The 27,565-nt window shown below is 40.6% G+C and overlaps 1 protein-coding gene across 1 annotated transcript in view; it reads right to left on the reverse strand.

Annotated features, from left to right (window-relative positions):
* Nucleotides 1–27,565, reverse strand: part of ADGRA2 (adhesion G protein-coupled receptor A2) — a 101,003-nt gene that overhangs the window by 60,266 nt on the left and 13,172 nt on the right. Inside the window, exon 2 of the mRNA XM_087706233.1 lies at nucleotides 8,893–8,964. Coding sequence (XP_087562359.1) covers nucleotides 8,893–8,964 — 72 coding nt within the window. The remainder of the gene's footprint in view (nucleotides 1–8,892; nucleotides 8,965–27,565) is intronic.

The following is a 27,565-nucleotide window of genomic DNA, read 5'->3' on the forward strand; positions in this document are numbered from 1 at the left end:
AGACTGCTTGTGCACACGGCCCTCTTGCAGAAGTCAACGCAGGAATTAATGTCGGAGAACATTATTGTGAGCTTGATAGGCTGGATTGCTACCAAGTCTTATCTGTGCTGGATTGCTGCCCAAGCTTGTCTGTGCCAGTTTGCTGCCAAGGACCTGTCTGTCTGTTAATTAAATGCCGTAACTTATCTTTGGCTCGGAGTGTGTGTTGGTGTGGGACAAGGGGGGTCAAAACAGATATGTAATTCATGTGCATTGTGTGTTGTAAGATGATAAAACTCCAATGAGCTTTTCTGGAAGTATTGGATTCAACACATTGTCACTGGTTTGAACCTAGACCCAAGTGGCAATTTCAGGATTTTATCCATAAAAGATTATAGAACAGGATCTTTTCTCCTATCAAGGTAGGATATGGGTCATCCTTGACTTACAATAGTTCATTTATTGATTGTTATAGTTACAACAGCATCGAAAAAGGTGTCACGATTTTTTCCACACTTACAACCATTGCAGCATCTCCATGGACATGAGGTCAAAATTCTAACGCTTGGCTGGCTCATATTTATGATGGCTGCACTGTCCCAGGATCATGTGATCTTTGTAGAAAGCAATGTCAATGGGGAAGCCAGATTCATTTAACAACCATGTTACTAACTTAACAACTGAAGTGGTTCACCTAACAACTGTGGCAGGAAAGGTCCTAAAATGGAGCAAAGTTCACTTAACAACAGAAATTTCGGGCTCAATTGTGGTCCTAAGTCGAGTACTTATATACAGTTTTTGGTCCCAGCCATTTCTAGCTGCAGGAGCTCCATCAGAACTTCAGATGTTAAGAGGTCAATTTCCAATATTTTAAATAATCAGTTGGGTTATTGACTTGAATACTTGATTAACCTCTAGAAGACTTCCTCCTCTTCTGAAATAACTGTGGCAAAAAGGTGCTAAATGGGGCAAAATCCACTTAACAATGTTTCATTTAGCAATAGAAATGTGGAGACTCAATTGTGGTTATAAGTTGAAGACTACCTTAAGTGACATCCCAATATTTAAAGGATGTGAAGTGAAAAGCTGGGGGGTCTCATCGGCATCAGGTCTTTCTTTAAAAAAAGTCTACCCTATGTTTTAGTCCAAGAGGTCAACCAGGACCTGAAAAATGCTATCGTTTTTCTAAGCCCCCTTCTCTCAGATGATTCTCTGGGAGATGAGAACTCGGTTTGGAGAAAGGTCACACATCATAAACAATGCTCGATGCTCCAAGACAAGGTGTGACCTAGACAGCACAATGCAAGGCTGGTAAACAGAAATTCCCTCCTCTGTCTGGGTCAGAGGTTCAAGCCCCAGCTTAGGTCCCTGTTGCAAGAGATGGAATTCCCATCCCCTGGCTGCTTGTTAAGGCCAGGCAGAGCGGGTTAACGTGGTGCAGCTTTGTCAAAATTGTCTGGGATACAAAGCCATCATCTCAATTGGCAGTAATTGACCCTCCTTGCTGTTGCCACAGACACCAGGCTGAGCAGTAAATGAATAAGCTCCAGGAAAGCAGGCTTTTCCTCTTAACCCCGAAGTAGGATGCTCTAGTATTTTTTTTTAAGAACAAGTGATGTCCTTTCCCAAAAGTGTTTTTTTTCAAAAAGCAACTGGACTTCGTTTTTCCCTGAAGAGGTTTCGCTTCTCATCCAAGAAGCCTCTTCAGTTCTAAACTGAAAAACCTTCTTGGATGGGAAAAGAAATCTCTACAAGGAAAAGTACCATCTTGTACCAACTATCTGGACATACCTCTAACAATCTTTGGACCATTATGTTATTATCCACTTTTAATGTCAATACTTTTTAATTATATTTTAATGTTAGCATTTTTTTAATATAGTGTAAATACTAATGTGCATTGCTGGTCTTTGACCGTAATAAAGATTTTACTTACTTACTTACTCTTCAAGGAAAAAAAAGTCCAGTTACCTTTTGAAAACACAACTTTTGGGACAACCTTGGCCTGGGTGACTGAGAATCTCCATCGATAAGTGATGACCTTTGTTGTCAAGAGAATGTGATTTCCATTTCTGTAATAATATACTGCACAGATAGTACGAGGTCACTTCAGGAAGATGGAAGAAAATCTGCAAATGTCTTCATACCTTACAATAATAGCAGAGTTTGGCCAGGGAAGGGAGGGTTATACATACAAGCAAAGAGGTTTTCTACCAAGGTTTCAGTGATACAGTCCTTGTTTGTCTTCTCACCACGATCAAGTCATTTGTTCATTCATTCATCCATCCATCCATTCATCAAATTTATATGGCCACCCACCTCACACAAAGTGACTCTGGGTGGCATAGGTTTAGGTTTATTCGGTTTATATGCCGCCCTTCTCCCAAGGACTCAGGGCGGCGTACAACATTAAAAGAAACATAATACAAAAGTTAAGAGAAAATTAAACAGGATATCCCAAACCCAATTAAAATTGACAATTACACATTTTTTTTTAAAGAATTAAAATTAAAATTAACAGTAATCAATAATTTGATTTGTTTTGTTCAGGCCAGGCCAGCTTGCTGGAAAAGCCAACTTTTTAGGGCGCATTGGAAGGACCGGAGGTCGGGGATTATGCAAAGCTCCGGGGGCAGCTCATTCCAGAGGGAAGGCGCTCCCACAGAGAAGGCTCTCCCCCTGAGGGTCGCTAGCCGACACTGCCTGGCCGACGGCACCCTCAGGAGGCCAACTCTGTGGGATCGCACTGGATGGTGGGAGGCTACCGGTGGCAGTAGGTGGTCTCGCAGGTACCCTAGGCCTAAGCCATGGAGCGCTTTAAAGGCATACAATAAAGCCAACAATGAAAACAACATACAAAGGTCACTTAAAACAATGAAACATAAATTTAGTTATGAATGAGACGAGATAGAACATCAGCTCTTCAACTTCAGAAAGAGCTCAGTACCTTCTGATGTTCTACTTTCTGGTTCCTGGAAAAAAAGACTAAAAGTAGGGACCAGCTTGATGTTCATGAAGCCTGACGAAGGCCTGATTTTCACTTCCTGCCATATATCCATCTGCCCATCACAACCCGGACCCTTTTCCTAACCTCCTGTCTGCCCACCTCCTTCTTAACTGCTTTGGGAAACCAGAGAGGTGATTGTCTAAAGGGGACATGTAGGCTGTTTGAATCAGGGAGGCAGAAGTTGTGGGTCTGTACCAGGTTGCTGCCATTAATATGGTAAAATGGGAAAATTACTAAATATACATAGAGAGTTTATATTAACTGCTTTTAATTGTAGGGTCCTTAAAAATATATAGAATTAAATCCAACTGTGGGTTTCTCCTGGTCTTTCCCATTTCTATTTCCTGGTCTAAAAATGCATTGCCATCCCCTCCTCCCTTTCTAAATTTACTTAATTGTACCACTGGCCACAAAATGCCTAAAGACATATATTCTTCTTGGGATGGTTAAGAAATATTGCAGAGCGGTGGGGGGGGGGGGATGATATGTAGGAAGTTATCACCCAGCCCTCTCCCAGAAAAAATGAAATATCCTAGGAAATATTGAAAAGGCAGAAGATGTCTCTGGATTTGAAAAGGAAGAAACATGTTTCAAAAGACAGAATAGCTGCCTGCAGCTTCCTGCCCATCCCCCTTTGTCATTGAGCCATTAAAGCCTGAGCTAGTCCACTTTACATAATAAAGACTTCTTCACTGCAGCCCAAGGGGGATGGGATTAAAAGCATGATAATATTGGCCCTTTACTCAACTGACCACATGGCATCTGAGAACTCAACCAGACTCAAGCTATGTGGTCCTGTCCACCATGAAAACCATCTTTCCAAGCAGCCTCCATGTCTCCAGTGTCTTTTTCCCCACTTGGAGTCGAACCCAGAAGGACATTTCTTCCAATAGATACATCCATCGACTTAGTATTATTTATACCATTTTGCATAATATTAATTACCCTGAAAGGGAAGAGTGAGATTGAGTGTATGCTTCCATTTTAGGATATCTCTTCAGTTTGTGCATTAATCATTCTCTCCAAACTTTCCCCTCTGCAGCTGTAAAACACACACACACACACACACACACACACACACACACCAGAAGCAATTACTAATTGTGGCTTCTACCCTCTACCACACCCCAGAACTTTACCAACATCCTATCCAAGCCACAAGCCAGGGTGGGGATGGGTAGCATAAAAGGTAATAGCAATACCCTTTGACTGACAGCTCTGGTCTCCCAGCATAATTTGAACATTCCAGAGGTGACCATGAGGTTAATGCCATCTGGAGCAGACTGGGATGGGGTGGACTGTTTGTTCAGAACTCCCCACCAATGTAACTTTAAAGAGAGAAGTTGTGTGCCCAGGGGTCCAATCCAATTAGATACAGATTTTAGCCTGGAAGAAGAAGAATTACAATAACAACAAGAAGACACCATTGGAGAAGGGGATGCGAAGGTCAAGTTCAAGCATTGCTTAAAGCAAATACAAAACTTGGCGGGAGCCCCATCAAAATTGGGTTGGGGGCTTCTCCTCCATTAGCGACATCAGGGAAGTTGATAGAGAGTTCCAAATTGCTAAGACTTTCCCTTGGAAGCACAGGGAAAGTCAGAAACTCTAACAGCTACCCTCCTCTGGAGCAGCTTCCCTGTTGGGCAAGCCGTAATCCCTTGCCATTAATGAGCACTTTGTTCCAGTCTAAAGGGATGCAGATAAGCCTGAACTATGAAGAAGAAAAAACAAAAGGAGGAGCAGGAGCTGGAAGGAACATTAAATAAACTCCCAGTTTCATAGTTTTAGCAGAGAAAAAGGCTCCCTGCCCTTAGGGGTATCTCATGTAGACTGCAAACCAGGAACTTCACTGCAATTGTATCAAGCAATTTCTTCTTTCCATCTGGATTTTCCCCATTGTCTTTTTGTTCATGTGATAAACATACTGAATCTTGAGTGTGTGTGTGAGAGAGAGAGAGGGAGGGAGGGAGAGAGAGACAGAGAGAGACAGATAGACAGACAGAGACAGTGAGACAGAGACAGACAATAATTTTGTATTGTACTTATCCTGCCTCACCTCTGGGCAAGTTCATCCTTTCTTCTTGTTTCTCAAAGCCCCGAGTTTGGACTTCAGCTCTTATTCACATTTATTTACCTGACCCTATTATTTGATGTAGAAATTTTTTAAATTAGTGGGCTATGATTTGCTTATGGAAGCCATCCTCTCCATTTGCAATCATATGCATGTCCCTGCAAAATTCCCCAAAGCAAACTGACTAGAATTGCAATTAAGGTGACATATAATGCAGTGCAGCGGGACTGTCCCTGCTTTAGTTCATACATGGGAGCAAAATTCTTAGCTATGAAAATAGCTTGCTTGTTATTCATACGGATATGCTCTAACAAGTATGTTGTTGTAAAACTGATCAACTAACTTTGATGTTCATGTCATCAATTATATGGAAAGATATCATAGGTATGGGTAAGACTCCTGTGAAGTTTGTTGCTATTAGCTTGCACCCATTCAGAATTGTAAAATGTATTCACACATAGAGCAAAGTAAGTTTGTTGAGTAATAGTCATTCAATTTATTTTTAATTTTCCTATATATTTTTCGTTGGTCTCTTTCCTAGTCATGTCACTTTTGCATATGTTCATGTCTAAACTTCATTTATTTCTTACGTCCACATTAAGCTGCAATTCAGACAAAACATTAAAATAAAAGCTTTTTTCAGAGTTCAGCTATCACCTTAAATAGGCAGATGCATATTATTACAAAGTATGCAATATGCAATATTTTAAATCTAAAGTGGCATGTTTTAAACCTTCACTTCTAGTCAAGAAATAAACATCATATATGTGCAGAGAAGTGAAAATCCAAAAAGGATAATCATGCTCCAAACAATTCATTTCTCCAGTCAGAGTCAGATCTAATCAGTCTGTGCCTGATTTTTTTGAAGCATCCCTTTTCCAATATCAATGAATATTCCTCCAGCACATCTAACCCTAAACCCAGAAAAAGCTGCACTTTCCAGCCTCATTAAGCAGTATAACAAGCCACAGTCATACATTTGCCAGTGGGGAAACTCAGCCTAAATTCAGCATCTCTGAACAAAAACCCTTTGTTGTGAATTCTCCTTTCTCACCCATCCCAAACATACCTACGTAAAGATTAAAGCCACATTTGGAGGATGAGGACAAGAAGGCATAAATCTCTTCCTTCAAAAGTCCTGAACCACAGAGATGCCTTTCAAGTTCAGATAAGAAAGTTGACTCTGTTGATCTGAGAAAGTTGTTTTTCATGACAGCCTCCTCCTAAAACTATTGGTCTAGTTCATTTGGAATGTTTCTGGGCCTCTCAAGAGCAAAACAGAAGTTGATATAATCAGGAACTGAACTTCCTTCTCTTCTCTCTTTTTGCGGGGGGGGGGGGAGGACCCTAAAGAGAACTGCTGTTGGAGAAGGAGAGTGGCAGTAAGCTTCAACTGCAGCTGTAACAGTAGAATTGCAGGAGATAGCCTTTTTCCGGGATGAGCAAGTAGAATGAACAGCTTTAGATGATTATAATTGATATTGTGGGCCATCAAAAATTGCATGTATATATTTAAAATTTGAGTGGCACAGTGGCCTAGATGTAAAGAAGCTTGCTTCCTACTTGGAAGGTTCAGGGTTCAATCTAAGGCAGCAGCAGATGTTTCTCTACCAGGGCACAAGGAGAAAATATCTGTTGTGAACTCTGCATAGGTGTGAGGAAGGGCATCTGGCCAGTAAATGCTCAGCTCCATTCAGTTCCCCTTACTCCGCCCCAAATAAATAAGTGTGTGTGTGTTTGTGTGTGTGTGTGTGTGTGTGTACTGTTTTATGAGCATGTGTAAACTATATACATTATAGACAGGAGTCTTCTTCAATATTTAGGTCAAAATTGCTGTCAGAATCTTTGCACCTATATTTAAAGTGAATATTAGGCAATATCTCACACAACTTGTAAGGTCCTTTCCCGTTTTCAAGATAACCATTATATAAACCTTAGAAAACAAACAGGGAAAGGCCCCCTTTTTAAAATGACTTATATCTTCAGGAGTTTAATTTCAAACTATAGAGGTCCAAGCTCATTTTATGTTCTTTTTAAAAAAAATACAATCTGACCTGGGGGGGGGGGTCCCAAATTTCCTAGAGTCCGCTGTGGCAAATCTCTCCCGTAACATTAGAGGTGCAGCTAAATCCTTGGAATAAATGGATGATTCACTAAAGCTGAGAATAGCTTCCAGGAGAAGTAATTTAGATAAGGGATTTAACTTGGGACAGCTGGGAAATGTAGCCTTTTGAAAGATATCTGTGGTCTAGGAGTGTCTTGTTTAGGATCTGCTGGTAGATCCATAAATACCAAAGATGTTTGAAATTTCTATCTGCTGGGCAGTGGTGAAATCTAATTTTTTTTGCTACCGGTTCTGTGGGCGTGGCTTGGTGGGGGAGTCATGTGACTGGGTGGACGTGGCCAACTTTTTTTTTCACTTTTTAAAGCATTTTTTCCTCCTGGTTCAAGTGAATAGGCAGGAAAAAATTGCTTTAAAAAGTGGGGGGAAAACTTCTGACGATCGTGCGGATCAGCTGTGAGTCGCGTGATCGTCGGAAGCTTCCACCCCCCACCCCCCTGCCTTTTAAAGCTTTTTTTCCTACCTATTCACCTGAACCGGCAGGAAAAAAATGCTTTAAAAAGTGAGGGGAAAGCTTCCGGTGATTGCGCGATCCTCTGAAACTTTTTTTTTTACTACCAATTTGCAGAACCAACGACTGGTTCAACCGAACCGGGCCAAACTGGGAGGATTTCACCCCTGCTGCTGGGGTTAAATTATCCATCTTCTGATCATCTTCATTCTTTTTCTCTGTACGACTATCTGCTCCATCTTTCTTAAAATGCTGTGTCCAATATACACAAAATGACATCGGATCAATGCAGAATACAGTGGAACAACGACTACCCAAGATCTAAAACTACATTTCTTCTAATGCAACTTACGATTATTTTAACTGTTTAAACATGCCTGTGATTCAATGATATTATTCTGGGCTACCTATATATAATTCTTGCCCAAGAACCATGCTACAGTTACTTTTTCTAAAAGGTTCAATAAAGCAAGAGGCAGAAAACCCTTCTCCTGATTCTAAGGTGTTTAATTGTAGCCAAAGTAGAAAGACGCTATACAACCTACATGCAGTGGTCAATAAGGCACAACAAACACATCAGAAGATACACCAGTAAACAAGTACTACAATCATAGCAGATAATAACCATTTGCAGTTATGTTCAAATGTATTTTGCTTTTCCTTTAATCCAAAACTCCAAAAACATTAGCTCTTCTAAACATTTTGCCTTCCAGTTCCTATGGTCATACGAGACTTCCACACATAGATACACAGGCACAGGTGTATGCATACATGTCAGTGGTGGGATTCACATATTTCAACAACCGGTTCTCTGCCCTAATGACCAGCTGGATAGGAATGGGTCGGTGGTCATGTGTGGGCATGGCCAACCCAACGTCACTCACGTCAACAGGCACTTCACCTTAGCTGTTACAATGTAATAAGGGTTAACTGGAGAGGCAGTTTCTGTTATGCAGGGCAATAAAGATTAGGCTAGAAGCAATACCAGACTGTTTCCTTCCTGCCTTCCTTACAGGATTAGCCATGTAAAGTGGGGAAAAAAACAAAAGGAGATTTCTTCCAACAGCCGGTTCTCTGAACTGCTTAGAAAGTTAACAACTGGTTCTCCCGAATAGGTACGGACTGGCTGAATCCCACCGCTGATACATGTTCACAACCACTCCACCAAGTTGACTTTTACTACAGTTTAGCCACTAATTCCTGAGATCATCACTAACAGCCTAGAAGTTTATTTAAAAAGAGAAGCAAAAATTAGTACTTACAACTTTTCAAGAGCATGGAGTCCCAAAAAAGTGCCATTCTTCAGGGTTGTTATTTTGTTATTGCTCAAAATCCTGGAGAAAGAGAAAGGTGTTATGTAGTTTCTGTTGTCCATACATGCAGGGCTTAACAAGGCAGGCGAGAGGTTTGGTTCTCATTGATGGATTCATTAGTTCCCAAATAGATAAACTAGCTAAACATTCACCCAGAACCCCAAATCCTCTTTTTTGCAGCCTGCAGAACCTTTTAAAGCATTGTTTCCCCAAATCAGCCATGCAGCTTCCAATCAAATTCCAAAGCAGATCATGCTCACAGTTTTTGGAATAGCCTAAATTGCATCCTTCTTTCAGAAAAAAAAAAGGGGGAGCCCGGTATATAATAATTATTATTATTACTTTGTCTAATAGTCAGCCAGATGTTCAGATGGGATTTGGCAGTTTTATCTACCTATCAAGTGCTTCCCAAGGAGCTGTATTAAGCAGATGTTGATGTTTGATGATGTTAGAGATATTGCAGAGTGTAAACTGTTCCAAGTAAAACTGCCTTTTGCAATTGATGGTGAATTTGTCAATGCCAATGGTGTTCAAGCCATTTTGGGATTGTATCTAAGGTGCCTATCACTATTCCCTTTGCTTTCTTTTGCCATAGTTGTTCTATTTCTATTTGCAGGTATTTGTATTCTGTAATTATTATTACATGTATGTATGACATGCCCCCCCCTGACTTTTGCATAATGGCTCCAATTGCAACCCTTCCCCTCTCTTTCCACATGTTAATGGTAGCTTCAAATGTTGGTCATTTCTGCATTAGTCAGCACCATGTGTTTTTGGGTGGCTGTAGATGGTTTAACGGAAAGACAGCAGAGACTAACACAAACTGATGAAGTCATGATTAGCTGTCACTCCTTTGCAAGCACAATTCGCATAATGCTTCTCAGACATGATGGGGTTTGCTTTCACATCAGCTCCACGGATAATAGTAACGTTTACAAATGGGGAACAGAGGCCAGGTGTCAATGCTTTTCCCATGGCTGAAGGAAACCGAGGAGAAAGGCCTTATCTAAACTGTACCAGCTGGTTAATGGGATTTTTTTTTTAATACATATATCTCATCTCTCCCTTCATCCGAATCCATTATTTTACTCTGTGCCATTACTGGCTGGGAATGTGTGCGGTGTGGCTGAGTGACACGGTTAGATTTTCATCACTGCTATTCTTAGCAGAATGAAATAAGCTTGCAAAGCCTAGCAAAATGGAACTAACAAAGGCGTAATTTAATAAATGGAATAATAAACATTGCAAAACAAACAGATGTAAACTAAAAAGTACATAAATGGAAAGATAAACAAACCAAAACCAAAGAAACAAAATTAGAAGAAAAAGAAATATGAAACCTATCGGCATATGAACGGGTTGTGTACGTAGACACAAATGTACACCCACACACGCATGTGTGCACAAACACATACATTTTTTTACATGCACATGGGCAAGATCTTAAGGAAAAGTAAAAATCTTTTAGATATTGACTTCCGGTTGTACATCCGGCGCCTTCGGAAGCCTGATCCACAAGTTCTGTGGTCAGTTCTGACCTCTCCCTGTCGGAGGGTCCAGATTCGGACCATGGCCACCCTCAAGGGGTGGTGAAGTAAAGGGGGACCACATGGTAGGCAGAGGAGAGCCACATCTCTCCTCCCTGACCTGGAAAGCCCCCGCATCTGAAGATGAGGAGCAGTGGCAGCCAAAATGGCCACCATGAAGCTGGGGGCAGTCTGAATACCCAAGACTGTGCTGGGGTGGAGAAAGTGAATGGAGTGTGACCTGGGAGAGAAAATATTTTTTTTATTGGAAGTTGACCCCAGAAATCCAAGGGGGAAGCATATTTAAAGCTATTGCTTAAAGCTGTGAATGGACACATGATATTGAATAATGGAAGAGAACTTTGATTTAACTAAGGAAATATCAACAACAAAATAGGTGGAAAACACGTCTTTGAATATCATAGTGATATGAAAGGGGGGAGTTAAAATAGGGATAGAAAATAGTGGAGGAAAATAATAATTATATATTAATATGTTAAGATATACAAAAGGACGGAAAGTTGGTTCAGAAATGAAGGGTGATAATAAAAGGCATGTATAAATAATATGAAATATTGGAAATGAAATGTAATATTTAGGAATAATAAGACTATGTTTATGTGTACTAAAATGTATGTGACCCAGTTACCACACCATTCATGCATTGATATGTATAAAAAAATATAAAAAATAAAAATATGATTGGAAAAAAAATCTTAGATATTCACATTCAATATTTCTGTCTGGAATAGGCAGAGAAAAATCATTTGTCAGGAAAAACATCTCAGTGTTCGATTAATTCAGAAGATATCTGCATAGTTAGTTCTGCGCAAATAATATATGGTTTTTAAGGCATATTTTTCATTCTGATCCAATCATAAAAAAGAGGGAATAATCAGTAGACAGGATAAGTGTGTGTTTTCAAAGGCTGATTGGCCAGTCCAGTAACACACTGAAATATTAACAAGAATAGATTTTCTCAAAACAGGAACCAAAGTCAGCTCTTGTTCTCAAACAGGACCAAGGCCTCAGAATCAAATCAATATGTATTTTCTCCATATATTTGTCTATCCTCCCCCCCACAAAGTTGTAGAGAATGCTGTCTATGCATCAACCTTGCGTGATGCTCATTTTTAGCATGTACAAGCTGAAGTTGGCAGCCTCTGGATTAGGACCTCCCCCACAACAGCCTGCAAAGCCCACCATTCAGCCCCATTTGCCAAGATACTTGGACCATCTCTTTCCACTGGGCTTCCTTATTGTATGGAAGTCCGGTTCAAGTACCCCCTAGGTCAGGGTTTTGATGGGCACTAGGAAGCTTGCTCTCAAAGTAAACAGTTGGGAAGATCACAAAAACAGCCCTCTTTTGACCTCAACTCAAAGCAAGCAGAAAACTTGCCAACTGAATGGAGCCAGGGAAAAAAAGAGGAGCACCCATCAATTCTTCCAGCTCTCATTAAAAAGCTTATCTAATGAGCAATTAGCCCTGGCAAGCATGCCTTGTGCTAAGAGGGCCACCAAACAGCTGCAGAGCTTTTGATAGCCTGACCTCAGCATCCACTTCAGATTCTTCTTTTCATGGAAATTTTTAAGTGAATGGGCCTTGTAGCAGCCATGTTTCCCAAACAACGGCTGTTAACAATTGCACAAAAATCTTTCACTTTTTTTAAGGTTTTGTTCCCTGTGCCAAAATAGAAACTACATTCCATTTTCCTGCCCTTTCTTCCAAATGCTCGAGAATTTCTTTCACGTTTCTCCTTGGGTTGTTTCTGAGTTGACTTCCTGATTTGACAACGATAAAGTCAGAACGACATTTGAAAGTACTTGTCAAGGAGGCAGTGATGAATTGTGCAGGGAGTTTATTTTTCTCAGGTCCACATTTTTCCATCAGTGCCCAGCTCTCTATCTGTCCAACAACTGTATATTATTATGGTTTTTAAATGCTTCTAATTGTTTAAATTCATTTCATATAGGATAGGGTGGGCAACTATGCCTGGCTCAGGAATTCTGGGAGTTGAAATCCACAGGCTGTAAATGGGCCATAGCCGCCCACCCCTGATATAGAAGCATCATACTAGGCTGTGAGATGCTTTTCAGAGTTTCCTTTTTAAAAAGGCATTTAATTTTGTTTTCAAATTTGTTGTAGCCTGCCTGGAAAGATTTTGCTTGAAATACAGCAGAAAACAATTTAAATCTGAAATATACATAATATGAGATACAGGATACGTAATATAGAGATACGTATGCATTCAGATCAGTGGTGGGTTTCAAAAATTGTTCGAACCTACTCTGCGGGTGTGGCTTCCTTTGTGGGAGTGACTTGCCGCCCATGTGACCGGATGGGAGTGGCTTGCCGCCCATGTGACCAGATATGAAGATGCCGACGACACTTGTCAGAACCACCTTAAATTACCTCACACACAGCACAGGCATGCATAAGAATATGATGTAAACTTGTTTTTTAAAAGGCATCTTTGGTTTGCATTAAAACAACTTCAACACACGCAATGTTCTGATTGCACCACAAACACAGTCGTCATCCTTACCTTTCACAGAGGCACTGAGTTTTATAAATATGAGCATGATAGCGTAGAATAATCATATTCAAGGACCAGTGGTGGGTTTCAAAAAATTTTGGAACCTCTTCTGTAGGTGTGGCCTGCTTTTCGGGTCCACTGGTGGAACCTCTTCTAACCGGTTCGGTAGATTTGACGAACTGGTTCTATCGAATAGGTGCGAACTGGTAGGAACCCACCTCTGATTCAGATGCACATATACAAGTAGACCTTAAGTTATGACCATAGCTGAGCCCAAAATTTCTGCCGAGACCTTTGTTAAGCGATTTTTGTCTCATTTTACAACACTTCTTTCCACAGTTGTTAAGTGAATCTATCTTCCCCATTGACTTTGCTTGTCAGAAGGTCATAAAATGTGATCTCATGACTCTGGGACATTACGACCACCATAAAGTGTATGAGTTTTGATCACGTGACCATGGGGATGCTGAAACAGTCAAAAGTGTGAAAAATGGTCATAGGACACTTTTTTCAGTGCCATTGTAACTTCAAACAGTCACTAAATGAACTGTTGTAAGCCGAGAACTACCTATACATATACAGCAATCATCATCATCAGCCCAAATCCAACCACTGCAGGACGAAGGCTTCTTCAGCTGCTTTCCAACAGCTTTGACACGTTGCAAAGTGTTTCTTACAATTAACACCTTTGAACTGAGTTGTATCATCAGCCCAATGTTTGGTAACCAATCAAAGACTGTTGTTATCCAGACTTCATCTGTTCATTCTGCACGCGATGGCCACTGCACAGCCATTCGCATGAGACATTTCACTTCCTTATGTGACATATTTCTATCTTTTGATGGGGCCATATATTTCTATTTGTGTCATATGCCATTCCATAGTTCTTGTAACTTTCAGCTTCTTTACTGCTTTTCTGTTTATAGAGTCCTGGTTTTATCTCAGAATAGATAGCACTGTATACATTGATTTAAAAAATGGATACTTTAAGCTGGTGAGTCTGCTGCTTTTTGAGTACAACACGAAGCCATCCAAATGTTCACCTATCTAGTTTAACTCAGCTCAACTGAATTTCTTCTACAATAGGTCCATGTCATCTTTAAAACCAAGGTAGATCTAGGCGTTGTCCCTCTTTGGTTCATGATTTTGCAAGGCAACTCTTTGTTGTGTTTTTTCCGAACACATCTTTACCTTGGCTGGGAATTTCAAGAGAAGAAGCATGCACGTCTGGAGTCTTCTTCACCATTTGAAGAAAAGTGAACCAAGAAGGACAAACCCCAACATTAATTCTGTATCCCTTGGAGTTCAATACTCCTTTTTTGACTTCCATCTGGAAAGAACATGAACTAGGTTGTTTTCATGATTTGTTTATTGTTCCTACCTTCTCCCAAGAATGTTCTCTCCCCCCCCCCTTCTTTCTCTATGTACATCTCATCACTCTTTTCTACCATTTAAACATTGAGGTGGGAGGTCACAGTCATACCATATGTTAAGCAAATGATGGAAAGCCCCAGAAATTCAAAATATTATGCAGTTACAGAATTCATTATTTATTTATGAATTTGTTTTCTAAACTGCCTTTCATTTAGGAGCTGATGATCTAGAGAATGCCCCCACAATCCTGTGAGGTAGATTGCACTGGAAGAATATGAACTGGTCCAAAGTTGGCTAATGAACTCCAATGGCTAAAGTATGGGGAGGGATTAAAACCTGAGTCTCTCTACTCTTAGTCCAACATCTTAATTAGTACAGCATCTGATATGTCTATTCACATTCCACATAAAATTTGCAACTACTATATTATGAAACAATACCATTCTTCTTTTCATTTAAAGTCTTTATGTTCTGTTTTTCATTTAGAAGTGACCCAGTCGAAATAAACAACTAATTGAGGGAACAATGAGTAATATTTGCTTTGGTCTCAGATATTGAAGATGTCAACTTGAAAGACATCTTCTGAGTGTCTCAAGACCTCAAATGAATAATTGTTATGATGTAGGTTAAGAAAAATTAAGTATCTGGCACAGCCCTTAGAATTTGTCACTAAAGGCAAATTGGACCATCCTTTATGGAGTGTAGTAACGCGTTAAGCTAAGCTCAGCTTTAGATATCCCATATTTGATGGCTTCTTAGGCTGCATAAAGCCAAATACAACTTCACAGCTTAAAGGGTGGTCCTGGGGTAGCTGACAGAAGAAGGCATCCTGTTTGGCAAGTTCCCTGGAATTTCCTGCCTGAACAATAGGAAAGTTGAGCCTCCACTTTTTCCTATTTGTTTTGTTAATGATTTCCTCTGGCCCTGAACCTTGTGTCTTAAAGATTTCCATGTGTGCCACACTAAGGGTGCCATGCCTGATTAAAAGCAAGCATTCTATCATTGGGTCATTCTAAACGGGAGCACGAAACAAGGCTAATCCCTTGAAGCTGACAAGTCTTGGTCTTCCTTCAATCTTTTTTTCCCCTTGATCTGAACTGGAAGTTGAGGAAGAAAGCTCAACTCTGTATTAAAGTAATAACTTCATCAGACTTTATGAATGCTCACTAAAACAACATGGAAGCTTTCAGGCTTCCAAGGAATCTCTATGCAAGAGCTTATTAAAAAAAAAAAGCTAACCTTTTAAGTTCAAGGAAAGAGGGCCTTGTTTCCACTGCCCTAATAAACAGCAACTCCACCTTTTGGGGGAAAGATGAGCCACATTCTAAAGCCCAGAACTTTGTCCAAAGGCATGGAAGTGGGGGTGAAGTTTCCTAAGGCGGAACAGAGGATTTACTTCATGTTTAGATACTGGGGATCATCCAAGTTCCTGCCATAAAAACCAGACTACCTCCCTAAAAAGGGAAGGAGCCAGTTGGCCAAGATGTAATCTCGTAATTCTGTCTCATCTGCAGCCAGGGTCAGGAAAAGGAATCTGCCTCTCAATACTTTGGAAAGAAAAAGCTGGACCTTTTCTCCTCTTTGCTAAGCCAGCACCAGTTCAGGCTCAGATTGCTCCCATCTTTCCTTGCCAAGGATGTTGTTTGGAGAAATGATACAGACTAATTTTTCATCCATCCATCCATTGATTCAGTGAAGCAAGAATTGCAGTTTTTAGAGACACTGAGAATGGACTGGATATCTCTTGAATCAAGGCTCAACCTCAAGATATTCTCCAAATAGCATATTCTTGCGTGAGTGCTCTTACCAGATTATAGAAAGCTGAATTTGGGGTGGCCAACTGTTGACCATCATTATGATTAATTGTAATTTCTGGCCTGGTACAGGGAGAACATGAGTGTGGGAGGAGGGAGAAGAAAAAGAGAAAGAAAAGGAAGGATGGGGCTGTTGACAGAAATGGACAACCTTCAATTTTGTAATGAGCAGAAGTACTTTGAGGAACAAGAGGAAGAGGCATAACCAAGACAGACAAAAGAAATCTGAGTCTAAGGCAGAAATGTAATTTGAGAAAATATCTCAGACTTGACCTTTCCTAGTTCTTGTGAAATAAAGGGAAGGTGGGGGGAATTACATTCAGACTTGAAAGAATCTGTTAGAATAACCTCATATGGTAATACAAATAATATGTGCTTATGTACCTTTGATTTCCAAGTTTGGTCTATTTCTAAAAGTAGCCATTGTCCCAAAGGGGGGAAAATCCTTGCTCCAGGTTTAGAAAATTAATTGCTTGTGTTGATAAATAAATCATTAATTGACTTAATAATTAAATCAGTCAATTAAGTCAGCAACACACAGGCCTAACTTGCAGAAGGTCCTCTCTCCCGAGTTCAGATTGGCACATTGTTTTAATTCCCCTTTTCAAATAGAATGACATGTTTATTTAATGGTGCTTTCTTTGGTTTAACTTAAATAAACATACATTGGAACTTAGACCATTTTAGAGACATTGTCCTAACAGCTTTTTTTAAACTTGTTTTTTTCTTCAAACTACCAATTATCTTGACTGCATTCATTGTTCTTTGCAACAGAGAGTCCTTTAAAACAGAGAACCCCTTTTTAGCCACGTTTCATTAAGCTTGAATGGCTTTGAGGGGCTTATGGCTAAGCAACAGAATTAGGACATAGAATCAAATATTGTCAATAGGCAAAATGAAAGACCAAGGAGAGGGTTGGATAGAATTGCCCTCCATTTATATGGCAGCTTTCCTTCATCTTATGTTATGACTACATGTCCCATTATCCAGATAGCTTAAGAGATCCTTGCAACTGGTAACATTTACTTTGGCAATAAACAAACATCCCCAGGCAACGATTATAAGGCCAATGAGTCAAGTAGGGTTAGAAGTGGAGATAACTGGGAGATGAAACCAACAAGGGAAGATATGCATGGAGGTCAAAGAAACAGGTTTCCAAAGGGCCTATATAAAATCATGTTTGGCATTTTGGTGTTTCTCTCCAGCATCTGTTAGGAGGCTTGAACCTGTCTGACAAAACTCTTGTATACATAGAAAAAGAGAAGAGAGTTTATGTTCATTTGTTTAAAAGGGAAACCATATTAAAAAAAATTTTAAAGCATGGACTTGAACAGCCAAGGATAACTATCTACCGCCTTGCCTAAACAATTAAGGAACTCCAACCCCATTTCCAAAGATTCAGATGCATCAGCTGTTGCATTTTCAATTGGCACTCCAAGCTGAACAAGAAAGGAGGGGAAAAGGAGAATGCAAACCATCGAATCTGGGTCACAAAACGTCTACAGGGCAAAATCCTGCCTATCTTTAAATCTTAGCAAAAGAGCTCTGCACTTCCTTCCCAGAGATTTCATGAGTCCCTCCACCCATCCTCTGCTGTTGTGGGGAGGACAATGAAGAGAACAAAAGGACAAAGGGAGAGAAACATTACTGCTTCTATCCTTTTTTATTGCTTCAAAAATATGTGAGTTTCTTCTACTGACCATGGGATCGTCTGCCCTCCAAGTAAAGAAATAAGGTTTCTTCTCCAATCTGAGGACCCTTCAACTGGAGGCATGTTGTTTTCCTTGTTGGCAGTTTTGCATCCCTACTTTTTTATGAGGGACCCTTGAGTTGCATAATGGAGGAGGCGCCATCCAAGATATTCTTCAGACTTTCCAATGATTGGATGAAGCCATACTTTCCTTTGAAGGTAGACAGGCAGGCCAATTAAAGGATAATTCCAGAAAATTGTATTTGGGGGTTATATCTGTCCATTGAAGTCAATTTCCCATTGACTTCAATGGACAGATATAAAGGGATTGACATAGCATCCAGTGAAAAGGAGAAGAGAGAAGTGGATTTCAAATAAATAGTTTGTCCTCCAAACTTCACTAGTTCTTAACAGGCAACTGTAGGTGCAGCCCAATGCCACCAAAATATGTTTGTGTGTGCATGTGTGTGTGTGTGCGTGCGTGCATGTGTGTGTGCGTCCATCCTTCCCACACAGAAATATCTCTCCTTTGTAGAGGATTTGTAGAACTATAGTTCAATGGTAAAGTATATACTTTGCATTAAAAGGACCAAGGCATAAATCCTTGGCATAAATCTTAGAAAAAGTCCCATCTGAATCCCTGGAGTCTTTTGCAGTTAATGATGACAGCTCTTAACTACAAAGACCAATCATCAATGTCATGCAATTTCCTCTAGCAGGAATGAGGTCTGATTGTGAAAAAAGCATTATGGAAGAGGAATTAATGGCCCCAGAAATGATGCTGAAGGATCACCAGGAACAATTACAAATAAGACTGTAAATCTTGTCTTTCCGGGCATGCCTTAATCAGAACTTGAGAGCTTAGCAGCAGACTTCTCTAAGTAAACCTGGAGGTCAGAAAGAAGTTATATATCCACAGATGATTTCCCCATAGTATGGGGAAATCAGAGTCTATATAGAGTTCTGTGCTCCAGGAATTAATTTCTGGGCTCCCCCCCCCCCCACCCTAATCTCCTCTTAACGAGTTAGGAGACATCTGATCTATGTTCACATAATGATGCTTTCTGGACTGCTAATATTTGACTCACCAGCTTCATTTCAGATATATTACATAGGATTATTTGCAGCCGCAATCAGACAGGCCCTATAGTCAGTGGTGAGATTCAGCCAGTTCGCACCTATTCGGGAGAACCAGTTGTTAACTTTCTAAGCATTTCAGAGAACTGGTTATTGGAAGAAATCTCATTTTGTTTTTTTCCACTTTACAGGGCTAATCCTGTAAGGAAGGCAGGAAGGAAACAGTCTGGTGTTGTTTCTAGGCTAATCTTTATTGCCCTGCATAACAGAAACTGCCTCTCCAGTTAACCCTTATTACATTGTCACAGCTAAGGCAAAGCGCCCATCGATGTAAATGACATTGAGTTGGCCACGCCCACCCAGTCACATGACCACTGAGCCATGCCTAACCATCTGGTCATTAGGGCAGAGAACTGGTTGTTAAATTATTTGAATTCCACCACTGCCTATAGCGCGGGCATATTTGGATAGATATACATACATATGGAACATCAAGCATAAAAATTTGATTGAAACAGCTACAATGCAATAAAAAACCATAAAGCTATTAAAGGAAAAGGACCATTCATCAATTCAATCTAAAGATCTTGCAAAGGATAGGAACCTAAACTATATTGCCAAAAGTATTCGCTCACCCATCCAAATAATCAGAATCAGGTGTTCCAATCACCTCCATGGCCACAGGTGTATAAAATCAAGTACCTAGGCATGCAGACTGTTTTGACAAACATTTGTGAAAGAATGCGTCGCTCTCAGGAGCTCAGTGAATTCCAGCGTGGAACTATGGATTTACAACAAATCCAGTTGTGAAATTTCCTCGCTCCTAAATATTCCACAGTCAACTTTCAGCTGTATTGTAGGAACGTGGAAGTGTTTGGGAATGACAGCAACTCAGCCACGAAGTGGTAGGCCACGTAAACTCGTCCAACATCAGTGTGTGACCTCACAAATGCGCTTCTGGAAGAATGGTCAAAAATTCCCATGAACAAACTCCTGAACTTTGTGGACAGCCTTCCCAGAAGAGTTGAAGCAACAGCTTAACAGCTTTGCAGCAACACCCATAGCTGCAAAGGGTGGACCAACATCATATTGAACCCTATGGATTAGGAATTGGATGTCACTTACAGTAAGTTCATATGCGAGTAAAGGCAGGTGAGCGAATACTTTTGGCAATATAGTGTATATAGTTAGGTTTTTTCCTTCCTAACTTTTTTCCACATAAGTGCTGAGTCCACTTTTTTCAGATCAGCTGACAGTTGATCCAGTGGTTGCAACAAGAATTGACCCACTAGAGTGTTGCCTGAGCTTGAAATCATGAGCCATGAGAGAATGACTGGAGAATCATCCAGCCAGTTTTCATGCCAAAGGCAGGTCTTAAACTCATGGTCTCTCCTGGATTCTAGCCTGGTGTCTCAACCACTAGACCAAACTGGCTCTACTTCTATACTACTAAGAATTAAAACATAATAATGCCAGGAGACCCAAACCACGGGATGCTCAAATCCTATCACAATGACTTTTAGCTAACATATTACACCTTTTTCAACTATTGGGCCCCTAGTTTACAGTAGTATCCATTTCTAATACACAGTTGAACATTTAGGGAGTTCTTAAGGGTACCAGCCTGGGGAAATTGAATGGAATTGTTTTAAAGGCTGGCGGGATTTAATTTAAATTAAATACTGAAGGAAGCTCACCACCAGATTGCAAGAACATAAGTGAACAGTCAGATGAGGAGACCCAAACTCATTGATAGCCTCACATTGCAATGAACAAGGACACATTCAATTTCACAGCAACTAAGATTGTTGGCCATGCAGGTACAAAGATAGCCAGGGAAATGATTGAAGCCTGGGAAACAGTTAACATAAGTGGTGATTTACCTCCAGCTTAACAAGTACTTAGAAGCTGAGGTTTTGGCACCACAAGGAAACAACAGCCAATTGCCTGCCATCAACACACTAGTCAATCAATAGGAAGGCACCACATAAACACGATGATGGAACAGCCCAAAGCATATATTCGGATAGAGATAGTTTCCAGATCATCCGAAAGCTCAGAAAAGTTAAAACTCTGGGACCGACCCAGATTTGATCTTAAATACTGGCTGTTTTATTCTCTGTCCTTTCCAAATACTGTATATCCTAGCAGGGAAATCTTTTTCTGCACCGTTGGCTTGGAGCTGTCTGCCCAACTATCAAACTCTCGGCTCTGATTCAGTCATCACCTAAGCAGTTTTAGTCAGATTTTTCATATGAGCCAAAGCTGAATCTTCCCACAGAACCCCCTCTCCATTCCTTGTCATTACCGATTACTCATTAGGTTAAAAATAAGCAACAGAAGGAAGCAATGCAGAGGCACCAGAAAGGGAAAAAATACTGTATAGTCTTGCAGATAAGCAGAGCCATGGATAAAGCGATCCTCAAAGTTATTGTTTTAATTTTCACAATTGGCTTATGGTGTTGCATTTTTCATGGTAAGTAAATCTGGCTTCCACCTTGACCAAGGGTTACAAAAGGTAATCCCATGACCCCACGACACTGCAATCGTCATAAACATAAATCGGTTGTCCAGCATCCAGATAAAAATCATGTGACTGTGGGGATGCTGCAATGGTCATAAACAGGGGTGGGTTCCTGCCAGTTCTAAGCTCTTCTATAGAAGAGATTCCACAAATCTACAGTGCCATTTAGAACCGGTTCCAGCTCCCTCCCCCCACCCATCCGCACATCATCAAGATGAAGAGAGAGAGGAGGAATTCTGGGAGTTGAAGTCCACAAGTCTTAAAGCTGTCAAGTTTGAACACCCCTGGGTTTTGTTTTCTAAAGGGTTAGGGTGCAAGGGTCTTGTAACTTGACAGCTTTAAGACTTGTGTGCTTCAAATGCCAGAGTTTCTGAGATAACATTTTGATTGCTAAGCAAGAGTATTGTTAAGTGAGTTTCACCACATTTTGCAAGTTGGCCACGTCCACCCAGTCACATAGCCAGCAAGCCACTCCCACAAAGCAGGCCACACCTACACAAGAGGTTCTAAAAAAATTTGAAACCCACCACTGGTCATAAGCGTGAAAAATTATGTCATTGGAACTTTGAATGATTAGTAAATGAACTGTTGTAAGTCGGGGACTATTTATATATTCCCAAATAGGCCATCCTGCAGATAAACTGACCTCAAATTCTTGGGTACATTTCTGAACCTAAAAGTCTTAGCTTACCTACAAGTATATATGGCACAAAATTTCAGGTATTCATATAGTTCCCCCCCCCCCCCAATTTGCTGCCATTGTAGGATGACAATGGAAAGTGCAATTGATTCAGCTTTATTTATTGTGCTAGAAAGAATGTTGGCCATCTTGCAATCAGGCCAAAATGTTAGCAATCTTGCCCAGCATATCTCAGGAGATACATTAGACTCCAGATGGGAGTCCCCAGGCACTTCATTATTGGGACCACAACTTCTTTCAGCTCAGCTTCTCCATGTTCTGTTATTGGAAGTAAAAAAAAAAAAGTAAGAAATTGTGACCCCAAAGGTTTATTTCAGTCACACAGCTCTCTTGTGAGCCAAGGTTCTTTCTCTCTTCCTACCACTGAAGGTAATACATGTTTTTAAAATAGCTTCATCTTGGTTTGGGACAGGAGACTGTTTGGGCTTTTGGGGAAAATGATGCCCACAGATTCTGGGGTATACAGATTAAGTTAACTAATAATAACTTGTCCAGAATGCATGGCCCCACATTAAGATGGAAAAACCTCACTAGGATTCTTGCCCAAGAAGTGGTTAAAAATGAAATATTTGCCTCGGTCAGCTAGTTTCATCCTACTCAGCCCTCCTCTTTGGGACAACCACATTACTAACCATCATCTAGATAGATGCTTTGCATTTCTAAATTTTATTTGCTGCTGCAAAAAAGAACACGAGGAGGGCTTTGATCCAGAAGAAGAGCCACAAGCTGATTTCTGAGGGTTCTGAAAGGCCATCAGAGATGCTCAGAATCTGTGGTATGCCAGAGGACAGATAGGATCAAACAAGCAAGAAAGAAGCCATTTCCAATAGAATGCCCTACCAGATACTTCAGGATTGGTATTAACCAATCTTATGGTCACCTCTGGGAAACATGAACAGTAACAGATGAAGTCAGAAGGAAAGAAAAAAAGCCCCAGAAGATTCTAAAGGTTAGAAGTGTCATCGAGCGACTTCAGAGGTGGGTTCCTACCAGTTCACACCTATTCGGTAGAACCAGTTCGTCAAATCTACTGAACCGGTTAGAAGAGTTTCTACCAGTGGACCCAGAAAGCAGGCCATACCTACAGAAGAGGTTCCAAAATTCTTTGAAACCCACCACTGGTCCTTGGATATGATTATTCTACACTATCATGCTCATATTTATAAAACTCAATGCCTCTGTGAAAGGTAAGGATGACTACTGCATTTGTGGGGCAATCAGAACATTGCGTGTGTTGAAGTTGTTTTAACGCAAACCAAAGATGCCTTTAAAAAAACAAGTTTACATCATATTCTTATGCATGCCAGTGCTGTGTGTGAGGTAATTTAAGGTGGTTCTGTCAAGTGTCGTCGGCATCTTCATATCCGGTCACATGGGTGGCAAGCCACTTCCATCCGGTCACATGGGTGGCAAGCCACTCCCACAAAGGAGGCCACACCCACAGAGTAGGTTCAAACAATTTTTGAAAGCCACCACTGAGCGACTTGTTCAGCCAAATGAAGGGTCATTAGGATTTCTCTGGTAAATGTCCACATGGAGATTCTCATTCATTCCAGATCATGATGGTCCCAAGGGCATTTTTATTTTAAAGGCAACTTGACTTGCTAATATTCCTTTAAGACATTTTGCTTCTCATTCAAGAAGCTTCTTTAGTTCTAACTAACTTGATTTCCACACCAGTTAGTTAGAACTCCTGGATGAGAAGCAAAACATCTTAAAGAAAAACCAGTTGCTTTTGAAACAAATGCACCTTTGGGACATTCCCCTAGCAGCAGATTAGAACAGTGGCCCCCAACCTTTTGAGCACCAGGGACTGGTTCCGTGGAGAGAGGTTTTTCCATGGACCAGAGGGGGCATGGTTTCATGTGCTGCCTGCATCCCACAGATGGGGGGGGGGGGCGTGGTTTCTGGCATGCTGCGGACAGCGGACCCTAATCCTGGATTAGAAAGTAGAACAACAGTTTGGAAGGGACCTTGGAGGTGTTCTAGTCCAGGGGTCTCCAACTTTGGCCACTTTAAGACCGGTGGACTTCAACTCCCAGAATTCCCTAGTCAGCTTTGCCCAAGTCTGCCAGGCTTAAAGTTGCCAAGGTTGGAGACCCCTGTTCTAGTCTAATACCCTGCTCAAGCAGGAGACCATAGAGGCATAGACCATTCCAGACAAATGGCTGTCCAACCTCTTCTTGAAAACCCCCAGTGATGGAGCACCCAAAACTTTGGCAGGCAAGCCGTTAGATTAGATTTGACCAGAGCCACTAAAGGATGCTGATGTAGCATTGCTGCCCGCCTTGAGCCAATCCCTTACAAGCAACACAATCTTCACACTGAGTCACCTCCCATTTCCAGCAGCTTGAAGCTAATGCCACTTAATTGCTAGGCACAAAAGCTCCTATGGCTCTGCTAGAAGAGTTCTAGGAATGACCACCAGCCTATCACGCAGCTGAGCTCATTTGCTAGGGAATGTTCCTTCTTTCTTTAATCTCAAACTAGGAGCTGAAAGGAAAACACACGATTATTTTCTCAAGCGTGCTGGAATCCACTTGAATAAATAACAGTTCCAGAAACGGGGCTGCTAAAACAATAAACTTCCTCGGAGCTGACCCCAAAAAGCGATGGGGGTGGTTGGAATGCCTTCTCTCCGTCAGAAAGGATGGAGAAGTGCAGGAAACCTCCACTCTCACCTCTAAAGTTGATTCCTACCAACTTGCCACCACTGATGGCAGAGGATGGAGCTGAAAGCAGAAGAAAAAAAGGGGGGGCGCTACTCTTACAGCAGAATATGAAGCTGAAAGCAGAAGGAGGAGGAGGAGGGGAGGGGGAGGGGAGGAAGGGAGAGCTTCTCTTACAGCAAAATATGGAGTTGAAAGCAGAAAAAAAGAGAAGGGGGGTTCTTTTGCAGCAGAATATGGAGCTGAAAGGAAAAAGAGAGGGAGGGGCTTCTCTTTTTTCAGCTCTTTCTGTTGTTGTTGTTGTTATTGTTTAATCTGCAATAATTAAAAGCACATGTTTAGAAGCTACAGATAGAGTTCTGCATGAAGAGACGGGCTGATCCTGCCATCAACCTATTTGGATCATTTCAGATGTGGTAGCAAGAAGAATATTTTGACCTTTTTAAAAAAAAAAGAAAATGCCATATAAAGTTAACGAAAACATAAACAAACAAACACAATATTCAATAAATTAGGCAGTGAAAATGAATAGAAAACCCATTCCTTCCTTCCTTCCTCCCTCTTCCCGAGACAATAATTGTAGAAAACACATGCAATCATCCATAAAACTTTCCAGGCAGGCTCAAATTTATTCTACTATAATTCAGTATTGTTTTTAGTAAAGTCTAAACAAAGACATTGGAACTGCAAATGGTGAATCTACCAAAATTACCATGTTACTATGGTTTTTTTCTTTATAATCTAAACACCATTGAAATATAGAATACCAATTTTCTCATGCCAAGCATTCCAATAAAGAGTATTTCTAGGAAAGCTTGAAAACTGTTTGAAAACAACATTAAAATCACAGCATATATCCTTAAAACAAAGTTGTTTACCAGTGTGTGTGTGGGGGTGTGTGTATCATACCGGCTACTTTTGATGGATGGTTTATAAAATGTCATAGGGCACAGAAAATCAACACTATGTATATTTTCAGTTACTTTTACTGAATCCTAGTTAGCAAACTTGCTACACCACATCTCCTTTGTGGAACAATGAGTTCGAGATTGATCTGAGGAAATAATACACAACTCAACTATATTATGTTTCTGATATTTGTAAGCATATCAAGTGAAACAGAATCAGGAAAGGCATAATAGCCAAATTGAAATGGAGATTGTGCATTTTTAAATTTATCCAGTGTGGAAAGCACAGGGCTTATCCAGGATGCAAAAGCATATTCTAAGTATTTGTGGACTCCTTCTCCCCCTAAATCTTAACCCGCAGTTGACTAACCACAATAGCTAGATTCATACAATACACTAACTCCAACCCAATCACATTATTAATTATTAATTCTTTAAGGAGCCTTGCCTAATATTCACATGAAACAAGCTAATGAGCCAAGGTGGTGCAGTGGTTAAATGCAGCACTGCAAGCTACTGCTAGATCAGCGGTTCAAATCCCACCGGCTCAGGGTTGACTCAGCCTTCCATCCTTCCGAGGTGGGTAAAATGAGGACCCAGATTGTTGGGGGCAATATGCTGACTCTCTGTAAACCGCTTAGAGAGGGCTGAAAGCCCTATGAAGCGGTATATAAGTCTACTGCTATTGCTATAATGTTTAATGTACTGAAATGTTGATCTATTTTTTCTCTTTCCTCTCAAAACATTCAGAGAAAGAGTTTCCAGAGTTTCATCATGGACTAACCACAGCTTGTTATGCTAGCCAAAACCAAACTGCTGCTACAATGTTTTCTGGAAACAAGCCAGCTCCCAAATCATAGTTTACAATAGATTCACTAATCCAGGATTTGGAAACCCTCCAGCAGCTTTGGACTACAGCCCCCAAAGTTACTCAAAAGTTATTCAGGTTGCTTACCCCCTCAAGTTTCAACCACACATGAAAGGCACAAAGTCACTTTCAGAGCTGGTTCCCACAGCATACCAAAGAAGGGAGAAAAGTAATAAAAGTCCCTTATCTTTCTTGCACCTAAAATTACATCATTACAATGACAACAAGGACCATAAAATTTTAATTTAATTTTTAAAATTTTATTGTAAATATCAATTGGGGTTTTTTGGATACTTTATTCAGTCCCTTTTAATTTTTGTAATATGTGTTTTCTTTTATGTTGTACGCCGCCCTGAGTCCTTGGGAGAAGGGAGGCATATAAATCCAATAAACCTCAACCTCAACCACCACCATAATAATTCCTGCTCCTGTTGTAATCCAACACTTTATTTGCACACCTAGATTTTCTTCCACCAGGATGCTGAGGAAAGAGTAACATACTCAGTGGTTAAAATGCAGCACTGCAGGCTACTGCTAGATCAGCAGTTCAGCGGTTCAAATCTCACCGGCTCAGGGTTGACTCAGCCTTCCATCCTTCCGAGGTGGGTAAAATGAGGACCCAGATTGTTGGGGGCAATATGCTGACTCTCTGTAAACCGCTTAGAGAGGGCTGAAAGCCCTATGAAGCGGTATATAAGTCTACTGCTATTGCTATTGCTATTAATACAAGTCTACCCAATGTAGAGCATGAGGCAAATCAGGAGATTCAGGCAGTTCAAATACAGTATGTGTAAATATTTATTTTATAAGTTTAAGCTCTCTACAAGAATCTGAACTACTAACGGTCAAGGGAAATTAATGAAGGTTAAGAATATTCAAGGTGAGCTGGACTTAGATCTCTTGTGGATGTGAAGAGACTTATGACTGATGACATG

Source organism: Thamnophis sirtalis, unplaced genomic scaffold (genome assembly GCF_051295495.1).
Source record: "Thamnophis sirtalis isolate CommonGarterSnake01/CBP01778 unplaced genomic scaffold, rThaSir2_p1.2 scaffold_2, whole genome shotgun sequence".
Taxonomy (NCBI): Eukaryota; Metazoa; Chordata; class Lepidosauria; order Squamata; family Natricidae; genus Thamnophis; species Thamnophis sirtalis.